At 35.2% G+C, this 24,699-nt stretch overlaps 1 protein-coding gene across 1 annotated transcript in view; it reads right to left on the reverse strand.

Annotated features, from left to right (window-relative positions):
- The window catches only part of LOC123322553 (beta-1-syntrophin), a 274,185-nt gene that overhangs the window by 164,303 nt on the left and 85,183 nt on the right, over positions 1–24,699 (reverse strand). Inside the window, exon 2 of the mRNA XM_044910500.1 lies at positions 4,404–4,592. Within this exon, the coding sequence (XP_044766435.1) occupies positions 4,404–4,592 (189 nt within the window). The remainder of the gene's footprint in view (positions 1–4,403; positions 4,593–24,699) is intronic.

Genomic DNA, 24,699 nt, shown 5'->3' on the forward strand with positions numbered 1-24,699 from the left:
ATCTGGGACGCTCGAGTATGTACACTTGACGATTTTTCGTAAATCTTTGGAAACCTGCAGACGCTTTCCTCACCGCTAAAAGTGCATACAATATAAAACCTTTTTTTCTTTCTACCATCTAATCTTCAAAATACACTAGGTCTCCACGACGTGAATCTCGATTTAGCATGGTCGGCTCCACAGCTATGAGACTTTTTTTCTTAAAATTACTCAAGGAATCTCCTTTTTCCGTTTGTACCTCCAATTTAAGAACAGCCTGTATTTACTATCGGCGTTGGAATTACGTAACTAATAATTAACTATTCTGCAGTCGTATCATACCCGAAGTCCCTTTGGAATTCGGAGATTCAGTTGAGAACAGTGGCGGCAAATACTACAAAACGAAAAGCAGACGACGACAATAATAATCCGTACGGAAAAGCTGATCCACAGTCGTGATTACTACGGCATAACACCCGATTCGTTGTGGTGCACGCGAGTTTGTCGCTAGCCCTTAAGCCGTGGATATTGAATTAAAACCGGCTTACAAGCCGTGTTCATCAATGATGAAATTGCAGCGACAGCGTTTGGGTAACTTTGTGTTTGAAATTGCAACACTGCTTAATGAATTTCGGGATATCGACAGACGCTGCCGAAAATACTCATACGTAGGTTTTATTACATAGAGTTGCACTGTACGGCTACTGATCTCATCTCGGAAAAATCGATACAAGCACAGAATGAGGCGTAGAAGGTTTTCCGCCCTTATTAAAATTCATATCCATCATTATATCCATATTGGTCCTGGGCCCGATAGAATTCCACCTATTTTTGTCATTATTTGTGCACTAAACTTAGCCTAACCCCTCTACAGAGTGTCTGTGAACAAATGCGAAGGACTTAGGGAGATGATTCTTCGATGAAAATAAGCAGGGGTATACTACATTCACTTTCAATTTAGCACTCGGTTGGCCATGGAAATTTGACACATTTCACTCTGTATAGTACGAAAATGTGGGGTTATGACTCGTGTCAAAACATTTTTGGGTTTTAAATCAACGCTCTGTTGCCCATTCTACGTAAAAGTTTCTGTTATTACGTATTTTATCACAATGTCGAATCTCTTCGGAAAATATGTGACGAACATAATTGAAGTTTATACAAACTGATTGAAGGCATACCAAATCCAGTTATTTGCATGGAAAATATAAGAGATCAGTGTAATAACATGATATGCACTAGCTTCAGGAGATTTACTGTTCGTTATCTTTTTTGGCTAAAGTTTCAATACGTTACATCAGTTCTAGATTTCAAAAATATTAACCCGAAGATGAAATGCATATGATGCATGGTTGGGAATGGGCATCTCTCGAAGAATGTTGTGCGTATGTAACGGTAAAGAATTCACGGCGCATGAAATCTTGAGTAAATTTTCTAGAGAATTCTCGGCTGTTGCAAACGGGCTTTAGATGACATTCATCGAAAATCCTGCAGTATACTTTTCGCATCAATTCACTCAAATATAAACAAAAACTTGAGAAAATTATTTCATGGCCAACCGACTGCTAAAATGAATGTGAAACACTGAGTCATAAAACTATACATAATATGAAGCACTAAGGCCGAGTTTCACAATATATGGTTAACCCAAAGTTATGTAGTGACCAGTGGTTAAATCAAAAATTCTGTTTCACAAAGTGTGGTTTATCGTTTGACCAAAAGTTAACTTGTGGTTGACTTAACCCCGAAAATTTCATGAGTTAACTATGAGTTACCTGGACATAGAATTTTGGTGGCGTATTCTTTTCTGCATAGATAACATATTTTGAGTTCTGTCAGAGACAATTCTCTTCGAGATTACTGGTTAGGCAGCGTTTTACATGTCTTGGGTTTTTATTAGTTATTATTTACGAACACCGTGAACGATTATGATGTGAATACTCATAGTAGTGATGAGGAAACAGTGAGGCCCAGAAGATTTGGAGCTAGGAGGAATTATTTTGAGGAATATGTCAACCTGGATTTCTTCTGTAGATTCAGAAATACAGTGAAAAGGAAGGTATTTGGAAGCGAAGTATCGCAGCTCCTCCAATGAGAATATTAAAAGTATAGATGCAAGCAATGATTGAGTCCACAGTTTTTTTACATAACATAACTTGTAATGAAAATGAAGGACAACCTCCTTCAAGAGGAGAAGAAGAAGCAATGAATTTATATCAAAATGTTGCTGTGCCCCCTATAGGGGATGAAGAATTATTGTCAAATAATAGAACTAGAAGAACTAGACTGAATCTTATTAATAGTTATTATGCAAATATGTTGAATTAGAGTGATGAAATTTGAATTTTTGAAATAGATCAAAGCATTTCAATTCAAACTCAAATGAATTGTTGAAGAAGATACTTCATAGATAGATATAAATTATTTAAGGAATTTCAAGTTATAAATGCAAAACTCGATTTTGTTTGAATTTTTCAATAAAGTAATAATTTATTTTGGTCCAGCACAGTTGCACTGTTTTTCCTTATTTCGCACAAGAAAAAACGAACGGTTCAGTTTCACTTAAATCAAAATCCAAAGGAAAAATAACCTGTAGGCAATTATGAAACTCAAATCGGCTCAGAACATCAAACATTCGTACGGTACTCATACGTTTTCTGTAATATTCATAACAATTTCTATATTCTCAAGTTCTTGTTTCACAGAAATATGAAATGTCAGTAATAAATAACCCAAAAGTAGATCTATCGTACACGAAAAACATTACCAACCCTCAGAAAAAAATTTTAACTTATGGTCAAATAACCATCACTCATTTTTCTGTTGTGAAACGAGCAGCTTTTTAAATCTTGGATTAACTCACAGGTAGTGGTTAACAAACCACCACTGGTTACCAATGATTGTGAAACTGGGCCTAAGTAGATGTTACTCAAACATTTTTTTTGGATTTCATAACTTTATTATTAGGGGTTGATAATAAAAACCCCTTATGATTTACCTTCAAAAACTCATTTCGTGGGATATATTTACGAAAAATAAAATTCTCTGGAGAAGCTGGGCGCTTTCCCTTAGGGGAAAAAACTACACCGCAAATTCCTCACTTTTGAGAATAATAATAATAATAATACTAGAGAACTTGAGGAAACTTCAGTTGGACGAAAATAACTATAGAGTCATGTAGAAGGCGGTACTGCTGGGAACGGCGAGAACTGTACGTAGGTATATGGGGAATGCAGAGGAACACCGTCTGCTTCAACAGGAAGTGCGGGTGGATCAGGAATCCAACCGACAGCAAGAAACCGAGGAGCGACCCGGACCCGACCACCACCACGAGCCCGAAAACCTGCAAAGGGCTCCAACAGAGCTTAATCCTTTTGATATCTGAGATATCTGGGATAAGTTAATTTTCCTCTGGAGAGAAGTGTGAAAGCCGCAAGGCTGAAGTCATAATAAGTAGTTTATTTCCTACAGGATACACTCCCAATTACAGGAAAACACAAAAAAAATTGAGAAAACAGAATGATGACAACCTCAAGTGTAGTATGTGCACATTTCTTTTCCTGTTTGCTGACAACTTTCAAAAAACATTCGAAATGTCGACTTTTGTTTTCGGTTTTTCTGGGATGATTGTATGTAGATTTGAATATTGTTTCTTACATGTGATTTTATTTGCTTAGTTCATAAGTAAATTACATGTATAGGTTTTATTTGTAACTGAGTGAACACGGCCTCTGGGACTTTGTCCTGCTTGTGGAAATGCAGTCCTGCAGTGAAAATAAATATCTAACAAATCAATTCTTTCCTGTTCAACCGAGGAAAGGGATATTAGCTTCAGGACTGCTGGGGTGAATAATACACTCTTTTTCAAATCGACGAAGTTTCGATCCATGGAAGAAGGCGGCCTCTTTTTTTTTACTCTGTGAAAATTCTTATCTCTAAAATAGAACGGATGACAAACTAATGGGATTGATAATATCCGAGCAGGTTTGGTCCAGCTTTCTCTTCAAAATATAATGAACTGGACCGTGATTCAATAAATCGGAAACCATATAGCATTCTATCAAGAGAATATAAGAGCTCAGCGATTCAATGTTCGGCCAAATCCCATTCTTCTGATAAGTAGTCGTCAAAAACAGACATGGAAAAAGACATATATTATATACCAACCCTTCAGAGGGTGCTTGAACTTTGGGAAGGCGCATCCCTTATTTCAACCTACTATTTCAGCATAATTTCTATAGCAAATATACAGAGGTCACTAGCAGCACGATCGTTCTTTTATGGGGTTATGCGGATGATTCCCCCCCCCCCCCCAGGAAAATATTCACCTACAAATTTCAAGCACTGTCAATACTTGACAAATAGGCATCATGAAAAAATGAGGAACGATGAGAAGAAAACGAATGATCACAAAATTCACTCACCTGGATCTGGAAAAGTATAGTTTCTAACTAAGTGGCACAGCTGCAAGGGCAAATATCGGGTATCGGCCCTTTGAGGAAATTTCATGACTGGAGGCGCACCCGTGAGAAAACCCCTCTGAAGTTCCCATCCTACTTCCGAAATTATACTGGCTTTTCTGAAGTATGGCGTCACTTCTCTAAGGTATTTCACTGAAAATGAACACAAAATCAGCTGTTAAAAATTGAGGGTTCGATTACATGTTATAGTTGTAATATGCGCAATTCGAATATGCATATTATGCAGATAATAAATATGTAAAATTTAGGTATTCTATACAAAGCTCGAAAAGGTATAGATATATCTGGCGGTAACATAAAGAGTTCGAGTCTCTAATTTAATAAATTCATTAAATTAAAAAGTAATTTACGAGGATATATCTATATATAATTCTTAGCCTATAATAGAACCAAACAAAATTCCAATGTCAAAATATTGTATAACTCAATATATTCTCCTGTTAATTGGATACATTCATCACAGCGAACCTACAACGTCTCTAGACCTTTAAGAAAAAATTTTTCTTCTTGCTCAGCAAACCAGACCTCCACAGCTTTTATTTTTTCAGTTGAGGAAAGATATGATAGTCGGATGGAGCCAGATCTGGTGAATAAGGGGGGTATTCTAGTAATTCAAACCCTAAATCACAAATTTTTTGCTTGGCAACATGAGATTCGTATGCAGGGGAATTGTCTTGCAAAAAAAAACACCTTTGGATAGCTTTCCGCATCCTTTCTCTTTAATATTTTCCCATAAAGTGATCAGTAATGTTGAATAGTAATCTCCGGTTATTGTTCAACCCTTATCCAAAAAATCAATCATGATTACACCATGGCAATCCCAAAAAACTGAAGCAAGAACTTTTCCAGCAGATTTTTGGAGACGAAACTTCTTAGGTCTTGGAGAACCAGAGTGTCGCCATTCCATCGATTGTTGCTTTGTTTCTGGATCGTAGAAATGTACCCAAGTCTCATCCATATAACAATTCGGTTTAAGAAGTCTACATCTTTTTCAAATCAAGCACAGATCTAACGCGATGCTTCTATCCTTGCACGCTTTTGGTCAACATTCAAACATCTGGGGATCCATTTTGCAGCAATTTTTCTCATGTCCAAATCGACGTGAACTATGATGAACGCGTTTGTATGAAATAGTCAATGCTTCATATACACGTTTTAGCCCAATTCGACGATCTGATAAAATCATGTCATGAACTGCATCGATATTTTCGGGAACTGACACAGAAACTGGCCTTCCCGATCGGTCATCATCTTCAATGGAAAATTTACCTCTTTTGAAGCTTGCAGTCCAATTTTTCACGGTCGCATACGAAGGACATTGATCACCAAGTGTATTAAGCATATCTTCGTAAATCTGCTTACCTCTTAACCCTTTTAAATACAGGTACTTGTTGATGACTCTATACCCGCTTTTTTTGAAGTTCACAATTTCGGTTTCACTTAATTCATTGCGTAACTCTGGTTTACTTTTTTGACCTCAAACATCACATTGATACTTCTAATGCTATGGCAATATTTTTGTATGCATGGAACTGGTCTAGGCTCACTAGATATCAATACATCCTAGTTGTTGAAATAAAAAAAAGCGCTTCTGTAGATGTAACAAACTGATATATAGGGTCTGCCAACTTTGAGGTTTTATGACTACATCAAAAAAAAATTCATGGTAATTCTTTCTCTTTTGAGACTATTCTTGAAAAGTATCTGAAATTATTTTCAATTTTCAACAGCAAACAGTAATTATAGCATGTGTATGAGATACAATTTTAGCAGATGTTAGCGTAAACGGGGTATCATATAATTTGGTGTATGATACAAGAGCTTAAGGAGTGAGTGTATGGGATTGTAAGAAATGATATTGTTCAAGAAATAAACTGAAATATCTTATATTGAAGGAAGGGCATCTCTCACTTCAAAAGTTGATCCTTTCTTCGACAAAAAGGAAAATCCAGTAATTCTTCTCCAAGATACTAGAAACTTTTATCTGATATACAGAGAAAACAAGTGAAGAAAAAAGTAAAATAATAATTTCAGATCCAATATATCAGATTGCATGTATAACCCTAAAACCATCCTGAAATTTATAAATCGGACAATGATTCACCTGATGATTTATGGTTTCTTCTGGTTCCCCGCATTTACAACTAGGGTTTTGTTGTTTGTTAAAAATAGTACATGTATTCCATTCAGACTGCCAAAGGTCCTTGTCTCTTATATTCGAATCAAGAAAAGAGTTGGGCCATAGATTTTAACGCGGAATCGTATTTTCTAGAATGTAGGATAGAATTGGAAACGAGTCGGGAAAGGATTGAAATTTATTCCAGGAATTCTTAACCACAGTCTGCCTACGAATAGGAGGCGGTACAATGTTTGAGAGAACTCGTAACCATTGATTAGGTGAAGATCTAATAGTTCCAGTAATAATTTTCATAGAAAGATTTAGCTGTGCATCAGTTTTTAGCACATGAGCACTTTTAACCCAAACGGGGCAACAATATGCAGCAGCAGAAACAACCAAAGTTGAAGTACCAGCTAGTTTATGCAGGATATTATTCCTATTATTCCCAGACGCAAATTTTCCAAATGGGCTTTGAAATTCAGCTGGGAATCCAGCTCAACCCCTTGATATTTAGAATTGAAGTTACAGTCCCTGGCCATATTATTAGACGCATTGATTCGATGCAAAATCTCAATATTGAATTATTAAATTGAATGTATATGTTACATATACTTCATCTGTAAATGGTTTTCACATATAATATATCATATTCAATAAAAAATATTGATTTATTGATGATTAAACATAAAATTCTAATATTTTGCTGAGCCACCCTGTGTAGCTATGAGAGCTTCATACTATCAATGCAGAATTGTTCGGTTTGCTGCATTCGAGGATTATGATTTCATATGTGGATTATCGAAATAACGTCTGTACCTGCAGAATGCAAGACGTCCACTGGAAGACATAGTACTGATTCATACTTAAGTACTAATACTACAACATCAAAAATAAATGCCAAATAGAACAATTTAATGAGAGTCGTAGATGAAACTGACATTCTGTGGAAATGAAATTCAAATATTCTGCTTTTTCCTCGGGCAATACCAGTAAATATAAAAAAAATCCTCAGTGCGTCTAATAAACTGGCCAGGGACTGTATGTTCCAAAAAAGAATTACCGAAATCTACACTAAATTTTTGATGATAATTCAAATGGAAACACGAAACCTCGGTTTTATTTGGGTTAGGAGGCAAACGCCATTCGAAAAAGTAATTCTTCAAAATTTCTAAATCTGTAGATAGATTATTCCCTATGCATCTAAAATCAGAATGACGAAATGCGAGGGCAATATCATCAGCGTATATAAATTTCTTGGAAGAAGTAGTACGGATATCACACACATATAAATTGAAAAGTATAGGTGCTACAACTGATCCTTTCCACACTTCAGATGAGTATAAAGTCATTACCCTTTCGTTTACTGTGTCATTTGACCCTATGGAACTATCTACATGTCTTTTTCTTTAGTTGATCAATGTGAAGCTGTTCAACTTGTTCTGGATAATGCAAAACGATTTTCGAAGATATGTTTCTGCAACCCTATTGTTTTGCTAAAAATAGATCCAACGCAAGGTATAATATTTGCCCGAATGTTTTGATTTCCTCAAATAAACATGGAACCTGATGAGAAAGAAAACGAGCAATTTCAACGAATTATCTCCGGTAGTTTCAGAGGAAAAGTCGGGACGGTAGAAGTTTCAATCTGTGCACGATTATGGAGGATCGTTATGGGAATAGAAATTATATTCGCTTCCTGGAATGACTTTTTGCCAGGTTGGATTCTATCAACTTGAAGATGAAAGACTGCAAACCTTTTTCATGTTTTGATACTAGCTTTACGATTCAGTAATTCCTCTGCCTATCTGATGGGTATTCCAAGATTTTCTTTTCATAAACCTGATCAAAAGACTGAAAATTTAAATCGAATTCCTCGATAAGGGGTATAAAAGATGCCTTAATTTGATATTTTGTCATTGTAGGGGTAGAGTGCTGGGATTTCGTAACCCTAGTATATCATCATTCAACTAATTATGTTTTTCAGTTCCTCATTTGCTATTCTGTGAGTTAACAGAATTGAGTCTAAACTAATACTCAGTCATCAAAGAAATAATAATAATGAATGATAAACAAATAACAAATCGTTATACTGAATGATACAATGAAATCATTATATATATATTCTTTTGATATAGAGCATTACAATCTTGAACAGCAAACAATAATTATAGCATGTGTATATATATAGATACAGTTTTAGCAGAGGTTAGCGTAACGGGGTACCATACAAATTGGTGTATGATACAAGAGCTTAGGGAAAAACCTCAGTAAAAAAACCCTTTCTCCCCGTGAGTGTAGTGGATTGTAATTGTTCACGAAATAAGCTGAAATATTCCATATTGAAGGGCATCTCGCACTGCAAAAATTGATTCTTTCTCCAACAAAAAGGACAATCCAGAAAGTCTTCTCCAAGATACCAGAAACTTTTATCTGAAATAAAGAGAAAACAAAAGCAGAAAAACGTAAAATAATAAAATTAGATTCAATATGTCAGATTGACCTAAAATTGACAACCCAATTCAAAAAAGATTCGGAAACTGCATGTATAGCTCTAAAACCATCCTGAAATTTATAAATTGGACAATGATTAACTAGATGATTTATGGTTTCTTCTGGTTCACCGCATTCACAACTAGGGCTTTCAACTGAATTCCACCTGAAAAGCATGCTATTGCAACGTCCGTGACCTGTTCTTATACGATTCAGAATACACCTGGGAAGATCAAAACCAGGAACTCTATTCGAAGGATCAGTTACTAATTCTTTGTTGAAAATAGTGCACCTATTCCATTCAGACTGCCAAAGGTCTTTGTCCCTTATATTCGAATTAAGAAAAGAGTTGGACCATGAAGGTTTACGCAACTTCAGTCTTGGAATGGTATTTTCGGGAATATAGGATAGAATTGGGAACGAGTCGGGATAGGATTGGAATTTTTTCCAGGAATTCATAACCGCAGTCTGTCTACGAATATGAGGCGGTAAAATGTTTGAAAGAACTGGTAACCATTGAATAGGTGAAGATCTAATAGTTCCAGTTATGGTTCTCATGGAAAGATTCAGTTGTGCATCAATTTTCTGCACATGAGCACTATTAATCCAAACGGGGCAGCCGAAACAACTAAAGCTAGGGCTGCCGTTCGAAGAGTGGCTGCATCAGCACCCCATGAAGTACCAGCTAGTTTATGGAGAATATTATTCCTGGTTTTTAACTTTAGACGCAAACTTTCCAAATGGGCTTTGAAATTTAGTGAGGAATACAGCTTAACTCCTAGATATTTCGGATTGAAGTTATTTTCCAAAAAAGAATTACCGAAAACTACACTCAATTTTCTATATTTTTGATGATTATTCAAATGGAAACACGGAACCTCGGTTTTATTTGGGTTAGAGCGCGCAAACGCCACTCGAAATAGTAATTCCTCAAAATTTCTAAATCCTTAGATAAATTATTTTCTATGCATCTAAAATCAGAATGACGGAAAGCGAGGGCAATATCATCAGCGTAAATAAATTTCTTAGAAGAAGTCGTAGGGATATCACACAGATATAAATTGAAAAGAAGAGGTGCTAAAACTGATCCTTGTGGAAGACCGTTATTCAAAGTTTTGAAATTACTACTGTTTTCATCTACAAAAACACGAAACCTTCTATCTGACAGCATATTTTCCAGTAAGCGAACCATCTTGCCACACTTCAGATGAGTATAAAGTTTGAAAATTAAACCATCCTTCCATACCGTGTCATAAGCGGCCGATAAATCTACAAATGCTGCTCCTGTTTTCAATTTATTATTGAAACCTGAATCAATGAAAGTGGTGAGGCTTAGAACCTGATCACAGCAATTTCTATTTTTTCCTGAAACCCCCTTGACAATTTTGGAAAGCGTCTTCTAAAGTCGATTCAATCCTAAAAAGAATTAGCCTCTCTAAAATTTTAAAAGGAACACTCAATAAACTAATTGGTCGATAACTACTGGGATCAGAAGAATTCTTTCCACGTTTTATACTTTTCATATAATTAAAAAAAATATGTTTAAGTTCAAATAAACTTCAAAATGAATTAATTTTCCTTGATGAAAATGCCGCTAAGATTAATTCAGGAAAGAACAGGCTTAGTTCCTGCAGAATAGCGAGTACGTTGTTAGGGACACCTGCGATCTTTATGAATGGCCGAGAAACAAGTGTCACCAGCATCTCTCACGCAAACCGCTTTAAATTTGCACTCTATTCTTTTAGGGCTACAATGTTCCTGAATAATTCCGGCTGAGAAATGTCTCATTTATGCTGAGGGAACGGCATAATCGCAGCATCTACACAGCTTCCAGCTATAATTATGACGGTGCGGATTCAAAATTGACTACGGATTGTATTGTGTAAATCATTCTGAATTAATTTTATTCGGGACGTTATTTCAATGGGGTCCCTGTTGGTTAAGCAGTGGAAGGTAAATACCTACCTTACACAAAGGACGTCTCCGTAAGGTGCGTGGAAAGGGCATTTTAATTGGGAGTACTTAAAAATTTGTTCGGTACGTTACCAAATAGTCAGCACAAATTGGATAAATATCGGGGAAATTGAATAAGGTCCTTGACCTTCATCGAGTTGAAGCTCATTAATTTTCTTTATTATCACGTACTGTTAAAAATTGAGGGAAGCCTACCTCAGACCTTTCTTTTTTCTACGCTCCTGACTAGCTCCGGATGGCCACATATACTAGCCCAATTCTGCGGTGCGCTAATCTACCGAAACAGCAGCTTCACTCTCAGAGTTTTCCGAAGCGAAAAACTATACATTCTCTTATCGGTATCTTTGTTCACATTGATGAAATAACATCTCATTGTGTTAATCTTGATTTCTTTGTACAACTTTTTTAACAGTTCACCTCATTTAAGTAATTCTCTTTCTAGTCTCATCATTCAATTCGGTGCTGAATTGTTCTAATCATAAGATAATGTACTCTGAGTATTCTCAAAATAATTAATTTGATAATTTTCATGTTCTGTTCGTTCTTATATTATGAATGAGTCCACGTGCAAGATTATTTCAGAATCTTCAAACAGATTTATAATCTTTACTAGTACTACTCGACTGATATGTTTACACGAGACCACTGGATTAAATGTCTTCTCCTGAATATTTTTTTTATGATATTTTATAATTGACTTAGATTTCAGACCTCTCTAGATTTTCTCATATGGAAATAGGTATGTAGCACCAAAATTGAATCTTCTCACGTCTTTCTCATTGATAATGAATACTTTTATTTGAATCTAGTTTATTTCATTTCTCAGTCGACTCTGTTAACCGCTCAATTACAGATACCTAATTAATTACTGCTGTCGAGTTTCAGATGAATGAAGAGCCTTCTGCTCTTCTCGAAACCAATGATTAGTGGTTTCCTCTCATTTAGTACCTCTCCTAATTTATCAATTAACATTGATTGCTCTGTCACTGTAGACGTTTTGTTGATTTTGAATTTATCGAATTTTCTCAATATCTGAGTCTGTCATCAAGTGTCTTCTCATTTGAACTACTTTGGATTATCTTTGCTTTTAGTAGAATAGAGTCTATCTGACTCTATAGATGTTGTTAATATTTGTTTTTATGACTGTATTAGCTTCATGCAGGTGACTTATTCATTTTATGATTGTGAACGATGTACAGGGTGGGCAAAATTGTTTATACCTGAACTACAACTTTTTGAGCCAACGAGATAGAGGAAAATGAATAACACATTATGTTCGTCGTTCTTTTGTTTTTGAGTTATGGGCCAAAATTTAATTTTAGGCGATTTCAACTATGGTCATCATCTCCGTTTCTGTTTGTGCTAGAATGTTGAAATGAAAACATTATAGAGACACTTTTTTTATAGCAATCTAGTTTTTCTACAGGTTTAGTTGCTGAGCTATAACATAAAGTTGTTTTTTTTTCTAATGAAAACAGTAGTTTCAAATGATTTAGAAAGAATCGCCATTTTTTTACCGTTCCAGAAATATAGCACACATCGCCCTCAGTCCAAGTCATTTTAAACTACTGTTTTCATAGAAAAAAATACAACTTTATGTTTTAGCTCAGCAAATATACCTGTTGGAATAAATCATAGAACGATACTGGATTGCTATCAAAAAACGAATTTATTTTCTTCTCAAAAGATCATTTGCCACCAGCTGATCCTACCATTATCCTTCCATCTAAACCTAATCAACCTCACCGCGAAATGAGACGACAGATTGTTACGAGACTTGAAAATAAAATAAACAATTTTTTTCAACTTAATTCAAGTATAAGCTCCATCCCACACTCCTACAGTGTCGAGGAATATCACCTGATCGTGACACATTTCAAGAATGTCATAAAAATTTCTATAACAACACAGGAAATGAGGATAGTTATACAACCACTTGGTTTTTTTAAACGTATAATTTCCAATGCCGACCTGCTCGATTTCCTAGGAAATCTAATTCATATGACACAAACATTTCCTCGGTTTTCTCAAGTTATAATATTCCTACATTATTTTCGCTATATAATTTCCGGCAACTAAAATGACCAATTCAGCTGATTTACCATGTAGGTACCTATAGTGATCATACATGCACTGCCTGCGCCAATTTTAAATTTTTCTGAAAACAAAACTTGAAGATTTGTTTTTGTCGGTCTTTCATTATTCATCATTATTCAAAAATAAATCAATTGTGAATTTGGTCGTCAATACGGAAAATTGCAATCAACAGTGAGCCCATCATTACGATTGAAACAACACAAGTACTAGTTTTTTAGAATAAAGGAATTCAATAAAAATATAAAAAGGTTTTTTCAGTGCAGTATTTCTAGATAAGTATAGTATAAATGAAAAAATAAAAGGAAGGATGAAGGGGGCACCAGACCAGACGGGATAAGACTAATTAGGGTTTCTGTATTTGAATACAGCCGAAAGATTGCAATAAACTTTTTCCCAATTCCCTTAAAAAACTGGCTGTTTGATTAATTTTGATTAATTATTTTCAGAGCTGAACTGAGAGTTTTGGTTCTTCAACTGATATAAAATCTAATAAAAATTGTTAAAAGGTATAGCCTGTGGAAAATCGAAATATACCGAAAGTTGAGCGACTTCTTCTCGATTCTGGGGAAGTTCAGTTTCAACTGGACAAGGTTATTCAAGTCACAAACAGCGGGCTATGACCCAATTTATCAGAACTACGTTTACAGGTCGTTTGATATCCACAGGTGGTAAGATCAAGCAGCCTTTCAGATCAGGTATTTTTACGGATAGTTACGAAGATTCCTGAACGCACAAAGCATACAATTAATGAAATATACAAAATGAGATTATATAACAATCATTCACAAAGACAGTGTACTAATGTATATACATGTCAACTTATTTTCAAATTACCGGTATTTGAATTTTACAAATATTTCAACAGTAGATTCTTGAGGTCTAAAGAAAAACTTTTTTCCTATACTATTTTTTCCGATTTGTCCCTGATAAAAAGATAATAATATATAGCCAATCAGGTCGATTCTGTTTGGAAATACTAATATGGTTATAGAAAAGATATTGCTATCACAGCAAACTATGAAAAACTGGTATTCTAATAATTGATTTTGAGCAATATGATCTATCAATTTTAATAAGATCTTGTTATTTCGGTTTGCTATAAGCAACATCATTTTAGTCCTACTTGCTATTTCATAACAAAGTTGAAAATGGCAGTGAATCCCTTGATTTTACATTTCTTCCAATTGTTGGAAATTTTAGAAAATAAGTAAGTAATTATAAACATTCTTCGTTTCAGTAACTAACTTTTTGGAAACCTTCACTTGAACTTTTCATTTATAAAACAAATATGAAACTACTATTTCGATATATTAGGGACACCAGTAATCCATTTGAATTGCCTCGTAAAGAGTTGCTGAAACTGTTTCGCTTGAATAAGAAAGCAACATTTAGCTTGATAGAAGAGTTGGGTGGATTGATTGAGGAATTGATCAGAAAAGATACAGTTCCTTTTTACCTACAAGTGAGTGAAAATCCATCGAGAAAAAGTATGAAGGCATCTATTTTTTTAGGTTTTCGCAAGTCTTATCTGCTTCAGTAGTGGTAGTTACCAAACTAATATTGGTGAAGACCTAAATATCAGCCTGCTATGAGTACAGCAATAAGTAGAATCAGCAATCTTATATCCACCCATTTGTCCCATTTGTTGGCAAGATATATTAAATTCCCCACAAGTGAAATGGAAATAAGAAATGCTAAGAAATGGTAAGTTCTATAGTTCCTTTCTAATTAGCAATTCAATTTCTGATCACAATAGTTTCAGATTCCGGAATGCAAATTTAAATTTTCCATTCATTGTACCCATGTTGCAATTGTTTTCCCAAAAACTGATGACCCGATTCAACCAGCAGTTTTATACATCAACAGAAAGGGATTTCATAGTATAAATGTTCAAGCTGTCAGTGTAAACCATAGATTAATAAAACAGGAGATAGAGCATCTCGACAAAAACGCGTTCACGAAATACTGCCATAAATGTGAATTTGGATATCTTGGGTGGGGGAACTGGACAGGGGCGGATTCAGAACTAGTCACACTGTGAATAATTTAGGTAGTCGGCAATAATTTTATATCGAATGGAAATATGTTTCAATTTTCATTGCAAAGATTTCGAGTATTTTTCTTATGACAACTAATCAAAGGGATGTAGAACTAATATGTAATACCAAAACAACTGATGTAAAAAAGAATTTATTTTGAATACAATGTTACCATACACAAATAATAGTCAATATGACCCTAACCTACATACAGATTATTTGAAATTTTATTCACTAAGCATTAACTGAAAACCAAAAATTACTTTCATGAAAAAAATTCCCTTTAGAATGGTAAATTCTCAAATCAATAGAAGTGGAAGCAGCTGAAGTTTATGGAATTTGTATAATGAGAATCTAAAAGAGTTTGTTCATTGAAGAAATCCTCAAGTCTTCCGTACAGATTTTGCGGAATGAAACAGTAATGTAATACTGTAAACACGAACCAATGATTGTGAAATAGGAAATTATTTCTTATTGTATACAGTAACTCATAAAAGAATCCCTCAATTCTAGATGAAGAATCAATATTTTTTTTTACGGGCAGTTTTAAATTGAATTAAGTAATATTGCATATAAACTAAAGAGCAGTGTTTTTCAGCAACTCAAATACCTAGTTCAACAACCTGCTTCCCCTTTCAAATTTTTATACCACCTCGAAAGTGCTTTTTGGTGTTGAAGTGCATAATAATCAAGAGTTATTTTACGAAACTGTAAGCTCTAACTCAATAATAATGTAACTTTTAAGCAAAGCTTTCTAAGCTTTCATCTTGAATTTTTTTTTCCAATGAATTAGGAACTGCTTGTAGGGCAGCAACTTTTTTCTTGAAGTACTGACGACTCACTCGTAATCTTAAATCGGTTTTTTGACGTCAATTAGCTGTTTTTTAATTTCTGTTCTCCGCTTGTCTCCTGCAACAATTTTTCAACTGAAGTTTTACTTCGAAATATGAGGTATCCTGATAACAGACATTTTCATTTAATAAATCATAAAAATAATGGGAATATCCGAGCTCTAATTGAATGGTCATTATTGTAATCATAATTACAGTAGTAGCATAATTTTTACATTGAAATACATTTTAGAAATAAAGGAAACTTTTTTGATTTTCACAAAAAGTTCCAAACATGACCTCAGCTCATTTTTATGGATTTTCATTCCTAAGACGAGTTCTATTTGCCATAGTAATTTATAAGGAATTTTGTATACCTCCCTGGGTAGGTATGTACCTCACTTGTTTTATCCTTGAACTACAAGAAGCTTCCATTTCTGCAAATCCTGAACTGGCATTGGTGTTTCTTGATATTGTTCCCATTTTCCTTCCATTTTCCTCAAAAACTCCAGTACTGATAACAGGTTTGGCACAGTATTGGCAATAATTACAACATTATAGAAGCAATTAATATCGCGTTATACTGTTCATCTCGAAACCAGGAAGAATGTTTATACTAAAAAGCATTATATAATAAGAAAAAATCTACTATTATTTTCAAGTTCAGAAGTAGTCAGAAATCACTTGCAAAATTCCAAAGAAAGTGATAATCAGACAATAAAGCGAGTTAAATAAGTGGTAAACTACCTATCTTACCTCACTCGGGATGGCATCTTTTTTCAAATTTACGGTAAAAGTCGATTACTCTCATTATACTAAAGTCTGGAGTATAAATTACAAGAGAAGTGTGAATTGTTTTCAAGACCCAGTGCAACTCTCCACTGCTGTCGTCTGGTTTCATTTCTGGGAAATCTAAAATTGAAATCAATTATTTGATTGTATAAACTCAACATTTCAATCCCATCATTAGATGGGATTCAAACTTAATTCGACCCTGGCGTGCCCTAACTCCCTCCCCTGATTTCATAAAGTCGTGAACTCAAACAAGAATAAAATATCAAAAACTCACCAGAATAAATAAATCGCTTTCCTCTTTCGTGTATAAATTGCACTTTTATTTCAAACACACGTTTTTACGGCACATCGCTGCTTATTTTCCAAAATATTACGACGTGAATGATTGAAATAATATTTTGACAATTACAAATACACACGCCGTCTTAGAAATTTTAGAAGCGATCTGGAGGGGAAAACAAGCGAAAATTCATTTCATTGGTGGTTATTTGGAGTGGGATTAATTTGAAAAATGAACAGTCTGGAAAATAGCTTATGATCCATCTATTTAATCTATGGTGTAAACTTATTTATCAAAATCTACCAAACATTGAACCAAAAAATATCAATTGATATATTTACATCTGATATATTATGTGTTTTCTATGAAATGACAATCTTACCCTTCAAAACAGTGTTGTTAGATCAAACATTCCATTATTTTTCAACATTATTGCTATGGCCAAAGCTCATAACCAATCTTGCGTAAAACGGTAAAAAAAATTGTTATATTTTATAATTATAACAATGTTGTAGATTTAGCAATGTTATAACAAGATGCGAACAGAATGTTTTCCTAAGGAGCTGCTCTACCTCTGGAAAAACAAGATAACCTTCAGAATACTTAGCTAAATCTGTGACACTACACATCTGTGGATCTTTAAGGGCCTTGTCCCACCAAAGATACGCAACAGCGACACAATTCGAACGCGTTTATCGTGTCGCAGTGGCGTCACTGTTGCGTAGCTTTGGTGGGACAACGCCCTCAAAAAGAGTTGCATTCGGTCAAAGTACCCAATTTTTGGGATTTCACAGATATTTTTTATTTTTGAACATCAAATTACTTGAAAACGGCGCATTATACGGAAAAATATGGAGAATACTTTTATTTCACAAAACGTTCAATTCAAATATTCATTAGATAGCGTCCAACTTAGTTTCAGGAGTTGGATTCTTTGAATTTTTGGTAGGTAATGGTCATAATGAGAAAACTGGAAAACTGAGGACGTGGGTGATATCTTGTATTGGAAAAAGATTCATGAAATAAATGAAAAACTATATTCCGAAATTCATTTCATTCGATAAAACCGTTTGTGAGATAGAACTAAAAATAATTTTTGTTTTGGTTTTTCCACAACCTGTATCTTTCAAACCCAGCCGATTCGAAAAAAATGATAAAGGAAAACAGTGTTTCTTTTTACGTCAAGAATCTACTGTTGAAATATTTGTACGAGTCCAAGACTCACCCTGTATACTCAATGTCCGTATTCACAGGAAAAAAAACGTATATAACTGAATTGCTTCCAGGTTAAAAGTCTCTCGCTGAAGTCATCCATCGAAAGCGATTGGAATAGAAATAGTGTGTTTTTCGAAGGCACAAAGGAGGAATTGGATTCAATTCTTTCCGTTTTAGCCATTGTCGGGACAATAAAAGCGTGTTTAATCAACGTTACGTTTCGTCCCCGAGTACCACTCTACCCACGGCCACTTGCACTCGACAACTTCACCCGGTGTAAATGTGCTACAAAGAGGTGTAACATCGACACGAAATGTAGGTAGGTGGCGATACTTCATTCATTTGATTCCCCTGATTTGTCCCTCTTCTAGTCATGTAACAAAAGGTTTTCATTTCACGAACTAACGAGAATACTAACTAGCCATATTGGAACTTCGATTTGGGAATTCATTTGGGAAAGCCCTAAAGCACAATGCTTTGAAGCGTAAGAGGAGAAACGCTGAATATGTGAATTATGTAGTGTAGTAATCCTGACTGATTTCAATACGAAGCACTTTATAATTGATATTTCGGATTTTTACGGATCATTTGATGAATTTCCTGGATATGAATCCCTGATATGAAGGAATAAAATATGTCTGGTGAGATTGTGCCTGATGCAATTAATTTGGGTCCAGATTATGTTTTTCATGGTGGTAATTCAAATTTTTCAGAAGTTAGCTTCAGGGAGAGCGCCTACCAAAGTAGCGTAACACTGACATGGCACATACATGACAAAAGCGATGCAAAATAATAACTAAAACTTCACTCAGATGTGCGATATCTGAAAATTATGAATCGCCTTTGTCATGTATGTGCCATGTCAGCGCCACCCTACTTTGGAGGGCGCTTCCACTCATTGATGTGAGAGATATCATAATATCTCTAGAGAACAGTATGTTGAGGGATATTTATGGTCTTTCAGTAGTGCTTCTTAAAAGAATGTCAATAGTATAGTGTATCCAATAACAAAAATTATCAACACATGCTGTCGAATGTTTTTCCCGATTGTTTGAAGCTGGCAAAGGTGGTGCTTCTATATAAAAAAGGTGATTCTTCATTTCTTCTGGTTTTTTAAAAGTATTGGAGAGGGTGATGTACGATCAGATAGTGAAGTATGTAGAGTCAAATAGTTCATTTTTTGGTGGACAGTTTGGTTATAGAAGAGGATTTAAGACCAGAGATGCGCTGTTAAAATTGGTGAACTAGATTTTGGACTGTTTTGAGAGTGGTGATCACTCACTCTCGATTTTTTCAGACAAGGCTCTACTCTGGGGCCGTTACTGTTCAACTTGAGCATATACTTAATGATTAATGCTTCTCAGTGAGGGACAGAGATCTTACTGAGACATTGAGAATTGGGATGATTGTGCGAACAATGGCATATGAGTGGTTTTCTACGAACAGACTCAGTTGTCATTTGGATAAAACTGAGAAAAATGTTTTTCAATCTTGAATATACAGCCTGAAGATGCTTCAACTTTTGTTTTTGGGGTTATTCCTTGATCCAGTGCTGACTTGGGTTCCACATGTTTGACCACTTGGCTGAGATTTGGGTTAAGAACACTTTTCTGTTGCGAAATCTGGCACAGCAGGTCTCTGGAATGGTACTTATGAGTGCTTACTGTGGTATCATCCAGTCACGCCTGCGGTATTGCGTTCTGCTTTGGGGAGGATGTTTGTCTGGGAAAAGGGTTTTCAGGTTACAGAGAAGAGCTATTAGAATACTGGATAATATTAACTACCGGGATGATTGTATGGAATCTTACAATCTTATGGTGTCATATGTTTGCTCATGCTAATCAAAAAACTTTATGAAAAAAAGTGATTTCCATGACTACAATACAAGGAAGAAAGAAGATTTGGGACCCGTAGACAAGAGACTAGAAAGATGACAAAATAGTACAAATTTTCATCTCCTCCAAGGTCAAGCAACTGACTTACATGTTCTACAAATCTTTCAAAGGTTGCAACTACACAACATTCGGTACCAAATTCGCTCCACAATGGAATACGGTGGTCATCTTTCGAGGATAGGAGAGCTGGCGGGAACTTGATATTCTCACACCGAGCTATTGGAAGATTTCAGGGTGACCAAGTCAGGGATATATTTTCACTCTAAACCACAACAATCTCAGAGGTCACGATGTCTTCGTCTAGGTTTCGATCCGGAGGAGATTGAATCGGTCCTCGTGGCGCCTTGTATTACTCTATAGTACTCAGTAGCTCCTGCCAGTATTGAATAAGAGTCAGTCAATTCCAAACGTTTTTCCATCGGACAAGAAGCTATGTTGCTCTGACGTGGTCAAATGAGACCGAAACCATGGTCAGCATCTGCTTTTCTTCGGCACTTGATGATATTCATATATATCAGCGGGTGGTATGCATCTGAATTAATTCTTTGTGTTGTATTCATTGCCTCACTGTTTTAGGCGTGATGCTTTTCATTTTTTCTTATAATGTCATCATGATATCCGCCGAATAGGCTACATACCTGTAGATAAATCGAAGGGTGGCCCGATAAAAAAAAATATATAATATATAATATAATATTTCTATTACTATAGTTAGTTGTCGAAATGTATCAACACTGAATGCCAGTTTTGCATCCATAATATACTAAGCGGTGAATGGTTCACCTGCCAATTCGTTCATTTCTAGTGTGAATTCATTTGAGTAATGATTTTTTTCTGCTTTTAAGTGGATATATTACAGATAACTCATGTTAAGTTTGTATAATATTCTTTGTTTTTAACTGTTCATGGTGAAGAAATTTGATGGTTTGATGAAGTTTAGTTGAAAAAAATGCCAACCGCCTCTGAGTGTGAAGGTTTTAGTCTCTGTCACTACCCTATAAACTCTCCGAAATGCAATCGACACCACAATTTTCGAAATATGTTTCCTGTTGAAATAATGCAGTAATTGCTGCATGAGCAGCGAAATCCGAAAGAATAAACGAGCCCCCTTTCAGCTATAATGGCCATTCAGATCGAAACGATGAAATAACGCCGAGAACAATTATACCAACAATTAAAAACTTTCGATTGAACGGATGGCTCGTCGAGAATAATTCGGATGCCGAGAACTCCAGCTCGCTTTGAATAGTTCACAATCGACTCGCGAAGGGAACACAATCCAAACACAATGACACTACAAATTTGTTCAAGACGTTTGTTGTCTCCATTGAATTCGAATCGGGTCAAAGGAGGTGGTTTACTTTTCCAACAAATCAGTTACTGGGACAATGAACTTGGGATTTGCTGGATCGGAAACGGGTTCTATCTCCCGAATCATGACTTAATTTGAGAAATGGAGAAAACGACGTCGGAAAACGAATTAGGATTTGACTCCAATTTCCAACAAAGAGTTATAATATTAATGCCATGCACGTCCAGACGAATTTCCGTTCTTCCTTCTTCGACAAATAAGTATTTAAATCAAATTAATGATCATCCTTATTACCTATTTCCAAGTGCACCACCTCTTGCTAGATGCGACACAAGCAAAATTTTTAGGTTATGCGAGAACTTGTGGCACCTTCTTCATAAAAAATCTAACTGTTATTTTACTACGCAGTTGCTCATTCTTTTGGATAATTTGATAGACCTTCAATGTGCAGGTTGTAAATGAATAGTTGGGAACAAATTTAAGAAGTAATTCCTTGAAAATTGAGCGAAGCCCTCCTCCGACCTCTCTTTAGTCGACGCTCCTGACCAGTTCCGGTGGCCACGTATAGTTCACCAATTCTGCGGTGCGCTAATTGACCGAAGCAGCAGCCCCACTCTCAGTGTTTTCAGAAGCGGAACACTACACATTTTCATTCTCTTTGTTAAGTTTTTGTTAACTTCTCATTGTTCACATTCAGATTTGTAACACCTCTCTCATTGTTCATCTTACCGAATTAACATTATTTCAAGTCTTCTCAGTCAATTCCGGTGCTCGTTTGATCATCTCACAAAGTAATGTACGCACAGTCTTCTCAAAATTATAAATTTGACCATTTTCATGATCATTTCATTCTGATGAAATGAGTCCACGTGCAACATATTTCAGAATCTTCAAACAAATTTATAATCCTTGCTAGTACCGCTCAATTGAAACGTTCACTCAAGGCAAATCTATTAAATGCCTTTTCAGGAATATTTATTTTATTACATTTTATAATATATCTACATAGATTTTCAGACCTCTATAGATCTTCTCACATTAAAATGGGTATATAGCACCTGAATTGAATCTTCCTCATTGATAATGAATACTGATTCATTGTCTTCTCATGCTATTTTCTCTTATTTGAATCATTTTTCAGTCAATTCAATTGCCTGCTCAATTACTTATGACTAATTACGTACTGTTGTCAAGTTTCAGATTAATCCTGATGTTCTCCAGGGTGGACCCTGGATTTGATTTAGTTTTCCTTCCGAACACGATGTGAACGATCTCAACTATAGTTGAGATGTTCGTTGAACTATAGTTCAACGATCAATGGTAAACATTCTCGTCCTTAGCTCCACCCTGGAAGGCCTGCTCTGCTAATCGTGCACACTCAATTGGCATGATCTACTCATTGTAATTTGAACTCTCATTGATACTTCTCATATTCAATCATTGTGCTCGATATACATGTTAGTTTTCAGCCTTCTGCACTTCTCGAAACCAACGATTAGTGGTTATCTCAGTACTCTCATAATTTATCAATTATATCTTCTGTTTTTCTGATGGCCGTTCTTATCGTGTTGGGTTCCCTCCTCTTCCTAGTTTTTTGTGATCTAACTCGTTTGATATTTTCTGACAGTGCACCCTATGCTGATGATATGAAGTTCTACAGTGACTTTATTACTTCCGGAAATGCCCTTCAGGATGACCTCAATATCATAGAGAGGTTGATAAAGGACTGGTTCTCGACTCTCAATTTCTCAAAGTGCCGAGTATTAATTTAGGTAGAAACAACCCGAATAAGACCTATTACTTTAACGGAAGTCCAACAGAATCATGCTCTTCTCACGTTGACTTATTAGCCTCAATCGATTCTGATTTGCTGGGGGGGGGGATCACATATACTGCAGGCAATGAATAAGGCCAAAAAGTACCTTTACCTTATTCAGAAATGCTTCCACCGTTGCCATTACCACACATCGCTTTACAGGACTTATGTGCGCCCCATATGGATCATATTTCAGTAGACAACGAATTTTGCCCACCCAGTACTATTTATTATGTTTTGTAATATGTAACTGATATTATTTTATAATTGAAACACTAATTTTTTTTTCATTTCCCCTTTTGATGGACAGATATCTGAAAAGCCATTCTGAATAAAAATTACTAATTTTTCAGATCCTAGATGATTACTGTTTGATATTTACGAGGATATATTGAAAAACTCTTAGCCTACTATAGAACAAAACAAAAATTTCAATAACAAAATATTTTATTACTCAACATATTCTCCTCCTAATTGGATACATTTAATACAGCGAACTTGCAACGTCTCTAGACCTTTCAAAAAAAAAATTCTTCTTGCTCTGCAAACCAGACCTTCGCAGCTTTTATTACCTCCTCGTTGGAAGAAAATTTCCTTTTAACCTTGTTTTCAGTTGAAGAAAGAGATGAAAGTCGGATAGAGCCAAATCTGGTGAATAAGGGGATATTCTAGTAATTCAAACCCTAAATCACGAATTTTTTTGCATGACAACATGAGATTTGTGTGCAGAAATATTCGAATCTATTTTCATTCATATCCGATACCGTTACGAAATCGGAAACATAAAATATACTTCACTATCAAATCAAACACAGGTGAACTAGGAAGTCCCTGTTATATCCGTGAAAACTCAATTTCGGTGAAACCTACCATTTATTCTAATTGATATCATTTTCAGTGAACTGACAGAACAATTAATTGACGAAGAATGGGGGAGAATAAATTAAACAGGTTCGCTTTTCGAACGGTCACTTAAAAAAGCAGAATGGGGTGTAGAAATGAAAAATATCTATTACCGCCTATTATAGGCATCTCAGCATAAGAATAGAGCGTCAAGGTGGCCAGTCGTAGAACTAACTTCAAATATTGACATTGTAGTTTGGTATTTGTTGATATATATTTTTGTGTTGTTGAAATTAGATTTTAAAATAATTATGAAGTTTTTTCAGACATCTCCAACTCCTGTGTTAGACAGGAGGATGCTGAAAAGAATTATTCCCATAATTTAATAACAACATTCAAAAAAATATATTCAAATTATATTCAGGCAACCTTCTTATAGTTTTGCACTTACTATGTATACATTTCCAGCTTTTTTTGACCTGAAGATGACATTTTATATATGTCGAAATATGTCGTCCTAAGTTTTAATAAAAC

This window comes from Coccinella septempunctata, chromosome 1 (genome assembly GCF_907165205.1).
Source record: "Coccinella septempunctata chromosome 1, icCocSept1.1, whole genome shotgun sequence".
NCBI classification, from domain to species: Eukaryota; Metazoa; Arthropoda; class Insecta; order Coleoptera; family Coccinellidae; genus Coccinella; species Coccinella septempunctata.